At 39.4% G+C, this 17,736-nt stretch overlaps 2 protein-coding genes across 2 annotated transcripts in view; one reads left to right on the top strand and one right to left on the bottom strand.

The window, feature by feature from the left end:
* The window catches only part of PDZD8 (PDZ domain containing 8), a 58,084-nt gene extending 49,290 nt beyond the window's left edge, over nucleotides 1-8,794 (top strand). The window contains exons 4-5 of the mRNA XM_083844158.1: nucleotides 2,114-2,276; nucleotides 4,177-8,794. Of these exons, the coding sequence (XP_083700284.1) occupies nucleotides 2,114-2,276; nucleotides 4,177-6,377 (2,364 nt within the window). The 3' untranslated portion in view covers nucleotides 6,378-8,794. The remainder of the gene's footprint in view (nucleotides 1-2,113; nucleotides 2,277-4,176) is intronic.
* The window catches only part of SLC18A2 (solute carrier family 18 member A2), a 28,942-nt gene continuing 18,935 nt past the window's right edge, over nucleotides 7,730-17,736 (bottom strand). The window contains exons 10-15 of the mRNA XM_083844159.1: nucleotides 16,419-16,497; nucleotides 16,122-16,173; nucleotides 15,617-15,680; nucleotides 15,084-15,203; nucleotides 14,377-14,510; nucleotides 7,730-12,225 (exon numbers count right to left, since the gene is read on the bottom strand). Of these exons, the coding sequence (XP_083700285.1) occupies nucleotides 12,115-12,225; nucleotides 14,377-14,510; nucleotides 15,084-15,203; nucleotides 15,617-15,680; nucleotides 16,122-16,173; nucleotides 16,419-16,497 (560 nt within the window). The 3' untranslated portion in view covers nucleotides 7,730-12,114. The remainder of the gene's footprint in view (nucleotides 12,226-14,376; nucleotides 14,511-15,083; nucleotides 15,204-15,616; nucleotides 15,681-16,121; nucleotides 16,174-16,418; nucleotides 16,498-17,736) is intronic.

The raw sequence follows: 17,736 nt of genomic DNA, 5'->3' as shown, positions 1-17,736 counted from the left end.
AGATCCAAAACATAAGATTTCAGGAAAAACTATGTACCATCAAAACAGATGTATCCATAAAGAAGCCTAACTAAATTACAAGAATAACTTACTGTTAAGGGGAGAATTATCCTATTTTTTTCTTGACTACTCTGTCTAGAGGTCCATTTCTTTCCTAAAATTCTCGTAAAACTCTCGTTAAATGGCTTTGTACTTCAGTGGTCTCATGAAAAGTGGAGTAAAAAGTGCTTACAATATCAGATTAGTGCTTGTAGTAGTAGTAATTGAAGACTATTTTTTTTATTTAAGAAGTTTCTCTTTTCTTCCATATGTATTTCTAATAATCTTTGGTTTTTTTTAATCTTCAGTGCTTTGTAGCAGTGTACTAGCATGTTGTATATCTGAGTTTCTTTTAGGTGGGAATGACCTGAAACAAAAAAAAAAAGCCAGTTGTTTCTGTAAGGAATGTATTTGTTTGCATTGTAGAAGAACCTTGACTCTTGGAACTGCAATTAAGCTTATTTTAGATCTTGTTATTCTTGCATACCTTACTGGGCACTCAATAGTTGAACAGTTTGAGAGAAAATATCTCTAAGTGACTCTGGGAAATGTAGAAAATAAGTGGTAAAGCTTAGAAAGTTAATGCAAGTCTGCTGCTTTAAACACAGTGCTTTAAGCATGCTGTTGATTAGGATAGCATTTTCACTTCTGTAAAGAAGTGATCAACAACAACAAAAAAAAGTTAATTTTTAGAAAGTGCTGATGTTAGGATTATAGCAAAGGAATGAGAGCTATACGGTCAAAGAGAGAGCTGTGTACTGAAGGTAGGTAATTCCCTTCACCTATGAAAAGCCATTGTACCAAACTAAGCAAACGAACACATCTTCAGAAGAGGAGGATCATCTCCAGACAGTTCAAACACAGACAATGGAACAGCAACAAAGTAAATGCAGAAGGATGGAGGAGACGACTGTCTACTTAAGCTCAGTAAATTGAAGCCAAATAGAAAATTTCCTATGGAGGTTTTCTACAAACAGTATCTGTCTCTCTGTTCTTGGGAATGAAAAAGCAAATTAAATTTCTCTCCATGGAGCTGAGACATAGCCTATGAGTTTCTCTTTCAAACAGACAGAATATACTTTGACAGAGTGATAGCAGACAGTCATTTGAAATAATCCAGAAGAAATGTCCGTTATGGAGGGGAAAAAAAACGTTTTTGTTAAGAAAAAAAAAGTCAAAGATCTTAGACATTGAGATATATAAATAAATGGTCACTACCTTGATGTATTCTTTAATTGGGATCTCTTATAACTTAGAAATCTGTGCATGAATGGACAGGGTGAAACTCTGCTACGGAGATTGTACCTCAGACGGTATTTTAAGAACAAAATACTTGAGATTACAACTAAAATGCATCTTGTATTTATCTTGTAAAGGAAGATAAACGTGAGGACGTGGTTCCTGGTCTTTCAAGAAACTTCTTAGGCTATTAAGTGTTTTACTCTGTCTTAATAAACGTGCATAATAGCACAGAGATTTGGTCTATGTTTTTGTAACGTGAAAGACTAAGAGGTTTTTCACTCCAAATACTTTTTGTATAGTCTACTGAAGAGATACTGATAGTAATAGATTTTGTAACATATCTGTGGGATATTCAAACAGATACCTGGATCAATGGTTCAGCACTCCTTTTAATAAAGCTTCTTTCCAATACAGTGGATCGTGAGGTTGTGTTTTGCTGTAGCTTAGTTGTGACTTTGGCTTTTTGCAAAGATGAGCCGTGTATTGCCATTCTTGCCAATTTGTGTTTGCAGGGGTTAACTCATTGTGTAAAAAAGAAAAAAGAAACATGTACATGTAGCATGTATATTTTGCTGACAATTCTTTTACTGCTTTCTAGTTTTGCCGTTTGGGGCTCTTCAGAATTGGTTCCATCTTTCTCCAAAGGTATAAACTATGTTGACAGATAGTGAATCCACTACGTAATAATGTGCTCAGTGAATTCAGTGGATGTCCTAATGCTTTTTTCATAATACCAGTTGTATAATTTTAGTTAAACAAGAGCATTAGTAGCCATGAATCCTTACAGTCAGCTTAATCAGCATGCTCTAATTTTGTATTTCCTTCTCTCTAGGCAGAGCTGGTGAAAGGGAATCTGCAAAGTGTTGGACTCACACTGCGCCTTGTGCAGTCCAAGGAAGAAGATGCAGGACACGTTGTTATTGAAACGGTTACACCAAATTCACCTGCAGCAGCTGCTGATCTACAGAGGGGAGACAGACTTCTAGCAATTGGCAGTGAGTAATACATCAGCTTTCAAAATAATGTCTTGCAATCAGGAAGGACGTTTCTGCATGGAGTTCAATTAGACTGCTGTTCTCAACAGTTACGCATATGCCTGGCTCTCATAATAAATACATTTGTATATTTATGGCCACTTAAGGTTGTCATTCACTTGATCAGTTTTCTTGTGTATTTATTCTTTGCTAGGTTTATTTACTCTTTTGCCAACGTAAAGGTGAATAAACATTTGAATGTAAATATATTTTGACTGTTCAAATAGTGATGCTGTGAGGTTCCCTACTTGGTTTTTGCTAGCAATGTTATAAAATGTGCTTGGCTTACAGAGAAAACAGTAACATTTTGTTTGCATCATAGACCTGCATTCTCTCAACTGAATCTGAAGATACTAAATAGAGCATGGAATAAATGGTGTAAATGCCTTTTGATTACCAAAGTAATTGTCTGAAATAACAAAATGACCCAAGATGATCTGTTGAGTATTCAATAGTATCTATGCTTTTGGTACCAAACTTCATCAGCTTTGATATGTAGGAGTTTGTTATCTACTCTGAAGTTCTCACAATGAAAGACTTTGGCCAAGTTGTAAATGAGAGAGTTAAGTGTTGCATTGAGGCAAAACCAAACAAACAACTCTTGACGTTGTTTTTTGTGGGGGCAGCAGTTATGGGAATTACAAAATGGTTTGATATAGGTTTATAAAGACCAAAACATTGGGAATACCATTGTATATTAATAGTGTTTTAGAAGCGTAGGTAGCACTGATAAAACTGAATGCAAACTAAAATTGCTAGGGGAAAATGGTAATAAAAATTTTTTTACGGTTATATTATAAATTTAGTTGTAGAGAGATCATCTCCGTAATGTAATTAGTAGAGAATAGAATTCAACAAGAGTTGCATAATTAGGAGGTGTGTATATAGCATCCCTGTTATCCCTGCATGTGCTATCCATGTATGTGGTACATGTGTATTTATAATGACACACTTCTCCAAACATTAACTGTACAACCAGGATTCAAAATTTTATTCTAAATTTGGTTTTGCTAAGTCATTAATGTACAATAGAAGATATTATAGAAGATACATCTATATATGTATCTTCTATAATATAGATATTATAGAAGATACCTATTTTAGTATGGTAAAAATGCTGTGAAGATAGAACTTTACGCATTTGGGTATACAAGGACTGCTTAATGTGACTGCGCATGGGGTTAAGATCCAATGGCTTAAAAGGATTTCAAGTTGCTTTGGACATGGAATTGGTTACCTAAGAACAAGGGAAAAGTCACTTTTATATGACCCTCTTCGTTTGGACTTCGTGCTTACTGAGATAGCTTGTTAGCTTGTACCTAGCTTGTTAAATCTGAGTGTAGGCTGGAGATACTGCCAAAGGGGTCTGAAAGTCTGTGATGATGAAGATGGTTCAATGTATCTTCACTGTTCAGCCACGCTGAGGATGTATCATCATGCCTGTATTTTGCAAACATAACAGACCTCTCAGCTTTGTTAGCCTACCTCTGCTTTAATTATAACCACGTTTTAAGATACCCATCTCTTTTGAGGCCTTTGTTAATGCTTACCTCTGAAAAATCCAACCATAAAGTAAGCAAAAGTTAGCATATAAATCAACATTACTCTTCAAAGTATTAATAACAAACAGAAAACTGGACTGTGTCTGTTAGCATTATTTCCAGCTCCTGAGGTAATATATTTGTATGAGTAAAATGGAAGGATTTCAGTCCAGCTTTTCCGTCATAAGTGCTTGACTTCCTCTGTTAGTGGTTCTAACACTATTGCTCATTGCTAAAGATCTCAATGTATGTGTTGACTATTTTTGGTCATTTAGATTATTAACATATTTTCAAAGCTGACATTTTTATCTTTTTTATAGGTGTTAAAATCACATCTACTGTCCAAGTGTTGAAGCTCATTAGACAGGCTGGGGACAGAGTTTTAGTCTTTTATGAAAGGCCTGTTGGGTATAATCAGCACGGTTCAGCACTACAGGATGGATTTGGACAGTTGGAAGACTCTGCTTTCTTGACACAGCAAGATGATGACCCAGCTAGCTTATCAGCTGATGTTGATAACAGAGACTTTGATTCAGAATTCGAGGACTTAGCATGCGAATCACCTGAACAAAAAGAAGATATGCCAACAACTCCAAGTCCAAAACGTTCAGTAGTAATACTTGCTTCTAAACCTCTTGGAACTATATCTCCGATTCTGAATCGAAAACTGCATTTAGGAAGTTATCAGGCAACATCAAAAACTCAACAGAAAGATGGAACTAAAGTGGCAACACCCAAAACAGCTGAGAGTTCAGATACATCACAGCAATCAGGTAAACAATCACAAGGATCCAGTACTAAGCCTCCCGTACCACCTAGGCCACAAAGTAAGCCTACTTTGACTACTAGTGAAACTCAAAATCTGTTAGAAACTGGAGGTTTCTCTTCTGAAAAACCAGAGAGGCCACCTCCACCTGCCAGTAATGGAGATAAATGTACAGAGAAAGTAGTGAAGAATAACGATCAAACAGAAGACCCAATGGTATCAAAAGTAGCAACGGTACCAAAACAAGATGCATTAAAAGATGGAATTTCAGAAAATGCACGTAGTAACAAAGATAGTGGAGATGATCATCAAACTTGGGAATCGCCAGAAATTCCATATCGAATCCGGCAAGGCCAATGGCCAAAGACAAGAACATCCTGCTGTGTATTTGAAGTAGAAGGATACCATAAGTACCTTAATGTTGCACTGTGGTGCAGGGACCCTTTCAAAGCTGGTGGTTTTATCTGTTTAGGATATGCAAGCATAAAACTTGAAGAAATTGCTTTAGAGTGTATAGCTACATCATCAATGGAATATGTTAGAACATTTAAATTGGATGCTCCTGCACCTAAAGCAGCGGTCACTAGAACAGCGTTGCGGAATTTGACAACCCATAAGGGATTTAATGAAAAATTTTGTTACGGTGACATAACTTTACACTTCAAATATTTAAAAGAAGGTGAATTAGATGATTCAAACTTTCTGGTGGAGAAAGAAAAGGAATGTCATTTTGAAGAAGAAGTTCGTGCACTTCCGAAAGAGGATCCTTATTTGGGACAAATTGTTGTTAATGAGAACAGGCATAACTTTCAAGATACTCAGTTTCAGAATCCAACGTGGTGTGATTACTGCAAAAAGAAAGTATGGACTAAAGCAGCTTCACAGTGCATGCTCTGTGCTTACGTTTGCCATAAAAAATGTCAAGAAAAATGTCTAACTGAGACACCCTTTTGTGTAGGAGCTGAAAAGCGACTTGATCGAACTGCAGGAGCTTGTAAAACGGACGGACAGGAAGCTTCACAAGCTGCGTCCTCTCGCGTTGATTCAGAATCTAAATCTGTTAACAGAACTACAGGTTTGACCAGACATATCATCAATACAAGTACCCGTTTGTTAAACCTTCGTCAAGTCCCCAAAGCTGCTCGCCTTTCAGAGCAAGGAACAGAGGCTGTAGAGCCTTCGCCAAAGCACACACCAAACACTTCTGATAACGAAAGTAGCGATACCGAAATTAGTGGTCCAAGTAGTCCTTCAAAACGTGCATCAGGTACTGGGATAAAGTTGGTCAGAAAGGAGGGTGGTCTAGATGACAGTGTCTTCATTGCAGTTAAAGAAATCGGACGTGATCTCTATAGAAGTTTACCCACAGAGGAGCGTTTTCAGAAACTAGAATTTATGTTGGATAAGTTGCAGAATGAAATAGACCAGGAGCTGGAAAATAATAATTCACTTGTTAAAGAAGAAAAAGATGTAACTGATGCAAGGAAAAAAGCATTGATTTCTGCTGCGCTGGCTAAATCAGGAGAAAGACTGCAAGCTCTCACGCTGCTCATGATCCACTACAGAGCAGGCATTGAGGATATAGAGTCTTTGGAGAGCATGTCCTCAGACCGGCAGTCCAAAAAAGTGACTAAAGATTCAGAGGAAGCCAGTATAGCAGAAGAAGTGGATAACGAAGACGTCAGTCTGACAGAGGCTCCAACATTCAACATCGTGTCAGAAGAAGCAGAAGAACCACCTCAATCAGTAGACTGATACTTACATGTTTAGCCTTTGAAGGACTGGACTAAAGAAATACTTTGCACTTAATTACAAACACACAAATCAAATTAAAACACTGGTATAAGACACCTGCTTCTCCACAGTTATTTGCCTGTGTAAGAGTACAGCTGATAATGGTTCTCCAGCTATAGCACCGACATTTTGTTAAACTGGCTGGTTAAAGCTACATTTTGGGGTTTATATTGGAAATTTATTTTTAATAACTTATTTTTATTTTTTTCTAATTATGTAACCTTACCATTTCACATTAATGTGTGTGGTATCCCTAATATATTACTTGTCCTCCTTCCTGCCCCCCCCCCCTCTTTTTTTTTCCTTTTGAGCTAATGTTCTCAACAGGAAACTGTCAGGATTTTTGAAATGTTTAGTTTCCATCGTATGATGAAAAAATATAAGCTTGTTGCATGCCTAAGCTGATGACTGACACAGAAATCACTGAGGGACCAGGCTTCAAAACTTTGATCACAGTTACTGTATGTCTCCTAGGCAGTTGTGTTATCTCTTTGCCAAACATATCATGACAGCAAACAAAACATCTTTTTGTGTCTGTTAATAATACTTGGTAAAGTTATTGAATATCAGGTCATTTGTTTTCCATCCTTTTGTTAAATGCAAAAACTTTTCATAGTTGTTAGCATAGTTCATAACAATGCCATGCTAGAAAAAGCCTCCTTACAACTTTGGAATACTGTAGCCTGATGGAATTACATTAGATATTGAAGTACACACCGGTAATAATTGAACTGAGAGTATTTTGGAGATAAAAGAAGCTGGTTGCCTTCTGGAACAAAATTGTCTTTAAGTATTGCTGTATTATCTGATAAGCTGATAAAGGAAAAAAAATGTTCTTCACAAGAGTTGGAGGTTTCATTGCATTCTATGAAAAAGCGTGTAATGACAGTTCAAGTAATTTCAAAAGTTTTAATATTTTGCTGCAGATTTTATCATTTCAGAAAGCTTAAGGTACAAAGTAAGAGTTGACAACACGCCTAAACATTGTCTCTCAACATTTTTGAGTAACCACAGTGGGCAAATTGCATTCAGCTTCTCAGACAGAAGAGGCAGTCTGAGCAGAGGATCACCTTTTTCAGGAGAAATGTCGTATAGTGTATATAACATGTTTTCTTTTTGAGTCAAAATAAGTGAGTCCACTAGTCAAGAGGAAGAATTTCAGCCAGCAGCTTTTGAAAAGAACTATCTGGTCTTGTGCTGTGTGTAAATTGTGGATCTTAGCATTATCTGGCTAAGGCCGTTGTTCTTATTTATTTCCTGTAAACATGACTTTTAAGTTTCATTCTCTGTATAGAAATGCCATATAAAATATCATCTTTATTTTAGGTACTGCATTAGGGTCATTATCACTGGTATCATTGATAGTAGGAAAATGCCTTTGTGGAAATGGAGTTGAATCTAAGATGGTAAAATAAATAATTTAAATTTTCAGGCAGTCTGTAGCGTAGCTCTCCATTGAATTTGCTTCTCAGTTTGTTTCATGGTGGGCAAAATTAAGAAGCAATGGTTTTCACAGATGGAAAAGCATACTTGTACTTCTAAATGAAAAAAATTACTTCCATTCATGCAACTACTTGCACTTTTTGTGAGTTCTGGGCAGTTGATAATTATTTAGCTGATGTATGGAAAACACTATCCATGCTAAAGTAGGCATGTGTCACACTTCTGAAATTAAGCTTCAGCAAATAATCGCACAAAATTAGCTTCCCTTATCGACTAAAAGTTATTTAACCTATACCTGCTTGAGATGCATATTAAGACTTTCCCACTCCATTTTCTCAGTGGCTTACGATTGGTGGCGATCTGCATTAAATCTCCATCAGTGTTTGCTCTTATGGACTACTATAGAAGTTTTCAAATATATCCAAGTACTTCATTTAAACCCTGGTACACATGAAGGAGCTGTGAAAACAATGCAAATACCAATTTCAAAAATGCATTCAGGGTTTCAAATTTACTTGTGTAATACAGTGGATAAGAAAAGCTGGATATAGTTTTCCTTGTATAGTACTGCTAATGATGATTGTAAGAGATAAATTAAACGTAGTGCAATATTTTTAAATATACTGAATGGGAAACGGGCAAAATAGTTGTATTTTAGTGATAAGAAGGAAAATAAATTCCTATCTGGCATTAATTACAATACATGGTGAATCTTGAGGGGAAGAGTGTAATACATTCCTGATGTAATCCTTGCTTCATGCTTGATTGTAAATAGCTGAAAATAAAAAATACCACAGAAAACAAGAATATCTTGACTTAATGATATCTGAATAGGTGGCAGCTACACACACTTGCAGAAACTCTGCCTAATACGATTTTGTTGGCTATTATTTTATCATGAGAACAAGCTTTAATAAAATAGTTTTGCTAAATTATCATCTTCTTTGCCTCAATATTTTTTAACCATTTGTATCACACCAGTTTGTCATCTAAAGCCACTGCTTGAAACTATCTTTGGGAGAAGAAGACACATTTTGCATTAAATAAAGTTACTGAGTGCCAGATTGGATTGGGCTTTCATGCGTTCTTTGTATTTGGATATGTGTTTATCTTTGTTCTACAGAATTTAATAATAGACATTCATTCAAAATGGTGATTTCAGTTGATTCACTGTGTAGCTAGATAGTATTAAAATGCCAAATATATATTTTTTTATTTGAGACCTCTAACCTCTATACAAATAATGTTCAGTTATCGGCAATAGGAACTATCAGTGGAGTTGCTGTGTGGGAGGAGATGAGGAGGTATCCAAAAAATTCTGACTTGCAGAATTTTTTCTGCAAAAAAGAAAAAAATCTTTCCCTCAGAAAATGTTAATGGATCACTAAACAAGTCTCTACTGTTTACTTGCTCATTTTTTGTTTAATCAATTTTTCATTCTAATTCCACATCCTTTTTTTTCTTTTTCCTGGAATTGGAAATAAATCATAAATCATGCGTGGAAGTTTACACCTTCAAGGTAGGACTGAGTAGTGGGAGAAAAAATACACAAAACCTGGAAGAACCCAAATTACCATAGGACAAAGTTTTCTGTGCTGCTTAGGGTTACTGCTCGATTACTAGCTGATAAAATCCACTTATTTCTTCATGCTGCAGAAAATCCAAAAGGTAGAATGACTGCTTGATGTCTGTTTGGGGTAAAAAGTAGAGCACGGACAGCCCCACATGTGGCCCTTAACTTTGCCTTCCTGTGCAGGGGCAGCTGCAGAGTAAAGCATAGCAAAGGGCTGGTCCTGAAGGTCCAGCAGTGCCCCAGCCCCATTTGCAGCACAGGAATTCAATCAGTTCATCTGTCCCTGGGGCTCCTTCTCATCCTCACCTTCTGCTGCAGATAAATGTGAGCTGTTCTTAGCTTTGATTTGCTCAGAAGTACCAAACCAATACATGAAGTAAGCCAGTCTATGCTCTTTTTGGTATGTAACTGCTCTTTTTGCATTACATTTCAATGTTTGTGCATTTAAGTGATCCATTAGATAACCAGCAGGAGAATAACCGATCTCGCCCTGTAGTCACTCTGAATTCAACCATTGGTTTATCCAACTTCAGTTGGATTAACAATTTGATGTTCTGTGAACTAAAATACCTTCTCCTGGGGCAAAATTTTGAGTATCCTAATGCTCTACGACAGCAAAATGAGAACCTAATGTAAATATTCATCGACATGCACAAGTGTTACTTAGCGGCAGTGATATACTTGGCATGCTGCAGACTCTTGGCTTATGCTCTGTTAATGCCTGTCTTCAACCACCTCTCAGCTTTGAAGGAAGGTTTTCCCTCTGTTACATATTCACAAGAACGCAGTAGAAAATACGCCGGTATAAAACCTCTAAGTGGATTTTCAAATCAACCACGGAACCATACTGCTTGGCCTTTCACATCATTCAAGCGTCTTTGGATGTTTTCTCAGAATATTCCCTCTTAAACACTCTTCTGGCGGGCTCCACAAGTGTGTGTATCCTGGTAATGCACAGTTTGTCCTTACCCATTTCACAGAAGTTAAAGCTCGGATCAGCCGTCACGCGATAGGCAGCTTTTGGAAGCTATTGTGGTTGCATAAAGAAGTTGCATGTATTTGTGACCTAGAGTGAAAATGTTTGTCCTCAAACACAACAAAGGGACTAGAACCGAGGTGTGCTTTCCCAGGAGCTGGATTTTTTTTTTTTTTATAGTATACAGAAGATCACAATGCATAGAGCAAATTCTGAGGGGGGAGGTTAATTTTTTTTTTTTATTACAATAGAGCACGAAATTATTTTAGATACCTTTATTTTAATGTGGTCTGAATGCATAATTTTCGACAAAGCAATATTTGAAGTTTGATCCACTATTTCTTCGTATTTTCTGACCATAGTATATACACTTTACAAAACTAAATGTAAACATAGTATCTATGCTGCAGTACATAAAACATCTGCAATTACATGAAAGAAGGCACATAAAGATTTTAATGTTACAAATAAAAAGATACACCACAGTTGATAAGAACATTGTGAATTGTTTTAGATGCTTTTTTTCAGTCGTATTTTTCTCATTGCAGAGACCATGTAATCCAGTGCTGTGTTCCGCTATTAGACCATCTCCCTAGATGTTAAGAGAAATTGGCAGCAAACAGGACATTTTTCATTATCTTTGGGAAAGTTGATATTTTTCCTTCATTTTTTTGAAAAAATAAATATATGCTAAATTTCTAAATGTGTATGCAAATGCATGTAAAATATTTTTGTGAACTGCTTAAGTTACTAGCTTACTTCCAGTACATGCTGAGTTTAAATGCTTTGATACTGCAGTTTTTTCTAGCCAGTCACTTAGGATGCATCTGAAATAAACTTGAGATATTAAAAATAAGATCCAAAATATAGAAATATAAACAAGTATCTTCATGTAGTTCTTATTCCCTTTCAGGGAAAGGAACTATGTACGTTCAAACATACTTGTTTACCCAGTACTGTATGTGTCTTCGGGCACTTCATCTTGCACAACTGCTTAGCTGATTAAAACTCCATTAAATTGCACAGACTAATAGCAATATAGTCATCTGTTCAAAATACTTCTTTTTCCAGGCATTCCATGAGTGGTCAGGTACAGCTCATTTTTCAAATCGCAAAGTAGTCGTGCCTTTTATTTTAATAATATGTGATCCAAAATTGATCAAAAAATTCATAGCGGTGTCTACACTCTTAATTCCAGCCTTCAGCACCTGTGTGTGGATGTACTTACCAGGGTACAATTCAAAAAACTGGAAATTGGGTAGGTTTTCTTTGAGCTTTGCAAGGGTTTTGTGTTTGGTTGAATAAACCAGAGAAGTTATATTCAAGAGATCGGTTCGTTCTTATGACTCCAAACAGAATGTGAAGTGTAGGTCAGTGAGTTGACTTGAAAAATCAAATAGTTTAAATTCACATTTATACAGATTTACACTACACATTTAATCAAAAATAGACTGTGTAATATTCAATGAAATTAAATACACAAAATAAAGGTAAACACTATACAAATCCTCTATAAAAGCTTTTTTCCCTCCTTATAAGGCAGTTAGCAGTCTGCTTTATAACCATGGGAGATGATTAATATACCTTTGGTTTTTCGACCATTTCACTATTAAATCTACAGTACAGCTAAAACATATTTCTGGATGAGATGTTTCACATGAAACACTGCATTGTGTACACCAAAATAGATTATATGGCTTTTACTGTTATTCATCGCTTTCATACTCCTCTTCTTCATCACCTATCGGGTAGGCCTGGATGTTGTTCTGGGTATACATTTTTGTTTTAACGGGGCAGTTGTGATCCATGAGTATTGCCTACAAGAGAAGAGAGCGTGAACGTTAGCACGTCCAACTAACGCGCAGCTGCGGCCTGCGCGCGACTCGACCGCCGCCATCCACAGATTTGGGGATTCACTGGATTTCTGTGAAAGCAGAACCAAACCGATCTCCATCAGAGTGTTCGGAGGTCAAGATTCCACCTCATACACCTCAAGATATCACCACTGGTAAAAGGGGTTGCCATCATTAGAAGCAGGAGGGGCGGGCCAGAGGCCTGCTGCCTCAGCTGCCGAGGCCGGGGGCAGCCACATTTCCCCACCGTTTCACCCTTCTGGATGAATTTTTCCCAGGCCATCCCAGCTCTGTACTCAGAGCAGTTGTGTAGCGTTTCACATTGTGTGGGATTCAGTTTAGCTGTTAATTAATTACCCAAAGAGCACAACATAGGAAACCCTGTCTGTGACGAGCTCCCTGCTGCTATCACAGCGGCCAGCGTTGCACCTCGTGTAGCTGTCAACCACACACACAATTTAAGGCTGTAGCAATGAATAACAGGCAGGAGTGCAGGCTGTCAGTCTCATACTGGCCCTAAGCTTATAAAAGGCAGCAAATTAAGCTTGTTTTTCTCACTTCAGGATGCATGCGGCTTGGCTAGGTGGCACCACATGGGGTTAAAGCCAGCTCCAAGCACTCTTGGAGCAGCAGTGTGTTTTGCCTCATCCTGGGACTCCCTCTGCTCTTTAATCTTTCCTATCCCATGCTCTCATTTTACAAAGCCCTCTGGACTGCCGAGAGAGCACAAGCAGCAGCTGAGTGTGGTGCTTTAGCAAGCAGCTCAGTGCAGGGGGATGAGGGGAGCTCAGAGAGGGACAGAAGGCTCTGTTTGTGCATGCACGCTTCAGTACAGATTTCAGATTTCAGCCTTGGAGGTGGCTCAAATGAGCTGAAGGCACAAACCAACTGAAAAGTAAACTTTCTGTCCCGATTTGCACCAAGAATGCTGCTTTATCAGGTGGAAACACCCGGTAACGAATGCAATAATTTAAAAATCTTGGGGTTCATTGAATTTATAACCGCTGCCCCCTCTCTGCAAAGCAGTTGAACTGGTATCTGTGACTGTCCTTGATCCGTTATGGCAATAACCATTACTTTTCCAAATTTCAAGCAATGGTACCAACTCCTGAAATAAAACCTTATGCATGTGAATCATCTTTTCTTGTGGCTCTGCTGACAACCACCACATGCTCTTACATTGCTTCACCCCAAGCCTACCCCTGCCTTTTAAAAGGACTTTCCACTAAGCACCTGCACGTGGCAGTGCCTCCTGCTCAGCTGTGGGAAGCTGACAATAAACTTCATCTCTGTGCAAACAACAGCAGCTCTTTTGGTTTTTGTTCCTTCTGTTCCCTAACCTTAGTGTTTAAAAAATAATAATTTAAAAAAAATCATTGCTGTCTGTAAAGGTCATTCTGAGGGATTAGCTGGAATCTCTGGGATTCTGCAGTACAAATATGGGTGACACCGAAGGTCTCTGTCCTCACGTACATCACATTTCAGCAAGATCCATTTTTCCAGCTTCTCTTTTATGAATACCAGTACAAAGCATGCACAGCTCATGCACTAGGTTCTGTCCTTGCCTTTCAGAGCCTTGTTACTGCATAGTAAGACAATGGCCATGCAAAAGTACATTTTCTTTCCTTAAACAACTTGCCACTTTATTTTGGGTGCAAGCCAACCTTGTTCAGCATGAGCAAGGACAGAGTGCTGGGGTCTGGACCTACACATGGTGACTGGTGCTGCAGCAAAGCATTGTGCTTCTACTCGGGATTTTCCCAGCCCAGGGGAAATCTTCCTACTAAATGCACTGCCATGTAACTCCTTCTGGAGCATCCTGCCAGGCAGAGGAAACCCTGTGAACACAGCACAAGGTGCCCTCCAGCAGTAACAGGGCTTCAGAATCAGATCCAGTGTAACAGGAACAGCAAACCTTGGAACAGCAGCACAGGGGACATACAACTAAAAAATTTCCTTTATACATCTTGGGCAGATAATGAGATGGGGGGTTATTCCAAACAGTGACGCATGAGGGTGAAATAAGCTGTGCTGGTCCTGTGTTGGGGAAGTTAGAGGCAAAGATGCAGAAATAAGTTATCACTGAAAAAAAGGCAAAAAAGATGTCACGCTTACCATTTTCTCTTCTTTGGCAGGTGGACTTCGAAGGAAAAAGCACAGAGGAGCAAAGAGGATATCCACGATCCCTATAATTGTCATGAGCCATGGAAATCCAATTGCCTTTGCAATGGCACCACCAGCAGAGGGACCTTTTATAAATAAAACCCTTTTCCTGAATACCATAAAATTTGCAGCATTCACTTTAAACAGTAATTTTACATATAAAACTCCCACTTTACAAACGGATTTAGGGAATACAAGCATACATATGTAATTAAAACATAAACCTTCTCTGGCTCCAGCTCCTGCATTCACTGCAGAAATCAGAGATGCTCTGAGGGGCTGTGGGGTGTCTGTACGGGACAGTCAAGGGAGAGGGGGCAAGGGGAGAGTTATTTCCCTCCCAGACACATAGGAGCACAGCCACAGTGGCAATCCCAGGTGTTGCAAGGTCTTTTTCTTAGGGATATCTTATCTCTGTTCAATGCCTGCCTGCCTCAAGCCTCTTACAGCTACTGAAGATGCGCATAGCACCACGGCAGAGGAGGGGAACTGACGCCAAACAGCTCCCTGCATCCTTTCCCTCTGCTTCTGGCTTCTTGAAGGAAAAAAGCAACCCCAGCTCACAAAGCCTGCAAATGCCACGGGGATTCACGCCTAGCAGCACAGCACATTTCTCTTTACTGTCAAGTGCATTTTAGACAGGAAGATAGAAGACTTACCTATCGCAAAGCCCATGCAGAAGGCAACATCAGCTATAGCATACACACTCCCATAGACTGACACGTGGCGCAGATCCACGAGGTAGCCCATGATGGGCATCATGGAGGAGTCCACCATTCCTGGTCGTGAGGGAGGGGAACAGAGTTCAGAAAAAAACGTCCTTTTTTTTTTTTTTTGATTTTATTTTAACATCTCAGACAACTATGTGCTAAAATGGTATGCAACAGCAACTAAATGGATGATTATTCTTAAATATGTAAACGTTTGTGTTAAAACAGTCTGTATTGTGTCTGAGGTCGCATATGGATGAATGTGCACATGACACTTGCTGACGGACGTGAGAGACGTGAGCTTAGAGCACATCAGCTCCAGCACTGCCCCGTGGGCCTCCTGGCTCCACCTGCCAGTCCAGGCCACAGCTCGGACTTCACTACTGTCAAGCCAGAATAGCAACAAAGCTTGTTTGCTGTGTAACTTCACACAAAACCATTTTTACATAAACAGACTGAAAAATCATTGTAGTTTTTCTCACCGATGGCAAATCCAACTCCGAAATTGGGTGCTATGAGCCCATAAATGTTCTTAGCAAATGGTACCTATGAATGAAATTTCAGGCAGTTAATTAGGTTGCACTAATGAGGTTAGTTTTCTTTTTCTAAGAGAAATTTCCAGAGTAGTTAGAGCATTCTTTGTACAGATGTGCAGCTGGTGTTTGACACGTGTTCTGGCCTACTGCAGCAGACGGCTGTGCCGTTGCACCACTGACACCCTCGCCATCACAAACGAGAGTAAACTGCTGAGTGACAGCTCAAAAGAACGATCCCCCTCCTCTCTGGGAGCCACACTTCCTTCAACATAATTGAACCATTGAGATTTTAAAGCACTCAGATACGGGATCTGGAACCCATTAGCTACACATCGTTTAATAACATATCTGTAAGGCAGAAGCTCCAGTGAAATCTCATGATAAAGTGCATGTTCAAAGATGAACACGGGAACATTTAGATGGTGTCACAGATACATCATCTTCTACTTACGCATAAAATGCTTACTCCCACGATTAGCATCCCGAGTAAAGCGCAGAGCCACCTACCAAAGAAGAAACATCAGTCAGACTTCAGTGCCTGCAAGGTGCTAGAGGTGATTTGGGACGGTTCAAAGCCATGTCTGAAGTGCAGAGGTGCACAACCAAAGGAGCAACGTGTTCCAAAAATGATCTTGCTACTACAAAACAAATTTTAATAACTTCCACCATCAACAGACTGCCCCGAGAAACACTGCAAATGGTACAAGAACACGCTGGAAGATTATTAATATTTTTAAATTAAGCATACCTTCCCATTTTGTGCGCAAGTATCCCAAAAAGATTAGTCCCGATAAGATAAGAGATACTAGCCGGAAGAAAGGCAACGCCTGAAAAATATGAATGAGATGATTTATCAGCAACGATTTCAGTGAGGTGTTAGAAGAAACTAATAAATTCCAGACGCCGCAATTTTGGTCTGAACACAACTAATGGAGTCTTTGTGCGTAGCCCAGAGAATCAAATATCCGGTTTCTTGCAGCCTTTTCCTGAAATCTCAGGACATCATCTATGAAATGCAGGAGCAATATGATGCCTTTGAACAGAGCTTTCCAGCATCAGCTGCAAGACCTGGCATGGGAGAGGAGATGCAAAGAGGAAAAAGGAAAAAAAAAAAAAAGGGGGGGGGGTATTTCTAACTGCAGTAAACTTTGGGGTAGTTCAAGGAAGTTCATTTTTCCCCTTTATGCTTATTTCTGGGTTGTGTGGCTGGCATATGGAGCATGTGCTGGACTCCCCATGGCCAGGAGCCCCTGTACTACAGTGGGGCTTGTCATGCCACGATGCAGCCCTCAGTCAAGCAACAGCTGACCCAAGCACCTATCAATAACATAGAGATGAAGAAACTTTAACAGCTTAAAAAACACTTAGCTGTAGTGCTCAGCTAATGAGGGCACCCAAGAAAAATCCCAACCCTAAGGCACAGGGCCCTTGCATCTCCTCCTGAAGGATGAAGCATGGGAAAGCCGGCTCCGGCCTGCACTGGAGGATTACTCCTCTCCCTCATCCCACACTGGGGCTGCAGGGCAGAGCCCAGTTGGAGGGAAAATGGCCGATGAAGCTGCTGCAGCAGCGATGCCAGTAGCAGCACGGGCTGTGGGTGCCTCTGGTGCTGCCCACACGGCAGCAGGGATCACCACCACCAACCAGGAGGTGGCCTTGTACCAAGCATTTCTGGGAGGCAGGGGCGCAGGTGGCGGCTCAACATTGTAGGGTTGATGCCTCTTGGAAGAAAGTAATGCACCGCATCTTTCTGGTGTTCCTGGTCAATTTTGCATCTTCCCAAGTAAATCTGGGAAACGTGACAAAAGTGGGAAAGTCCGGCAACTTAACGCATGCCACAGCAAGCCTTCCATTCGGTCATTTTTAAATCAGATAATTCAAATTTAGAGAGCGGCCATGACATTATGGTACACAATCAAACCATTTCCTCTAAGTGTATGTGCTCCTCATCTCTCACCAAGGCAACACAGATTTTCTCATTTCCTGCTTATCCATCATCCTTCCTATATCTCTCTGATATTCATAAGAAAAATCGAGAGGTCATTTTTAGCACAGCAACATCCTGT

The sequence above is a fragment of the Anser anser genome, assembly GCF_964211835.1.
Source record: "Anser anser genome assembly, chromosome: 7".
In the NCBI taxonomy this organism is placed as follows: domain Eukaryota; kingdom Metazoa; phylum Chordata; class Aves; order Anseriformes; family Anatidae; genus Anser; species Anser anser.
Note: the sequence above shows the minus strand (reverse complement) of the source record. Positions and strands in the feature narration are given on the sequence as shown.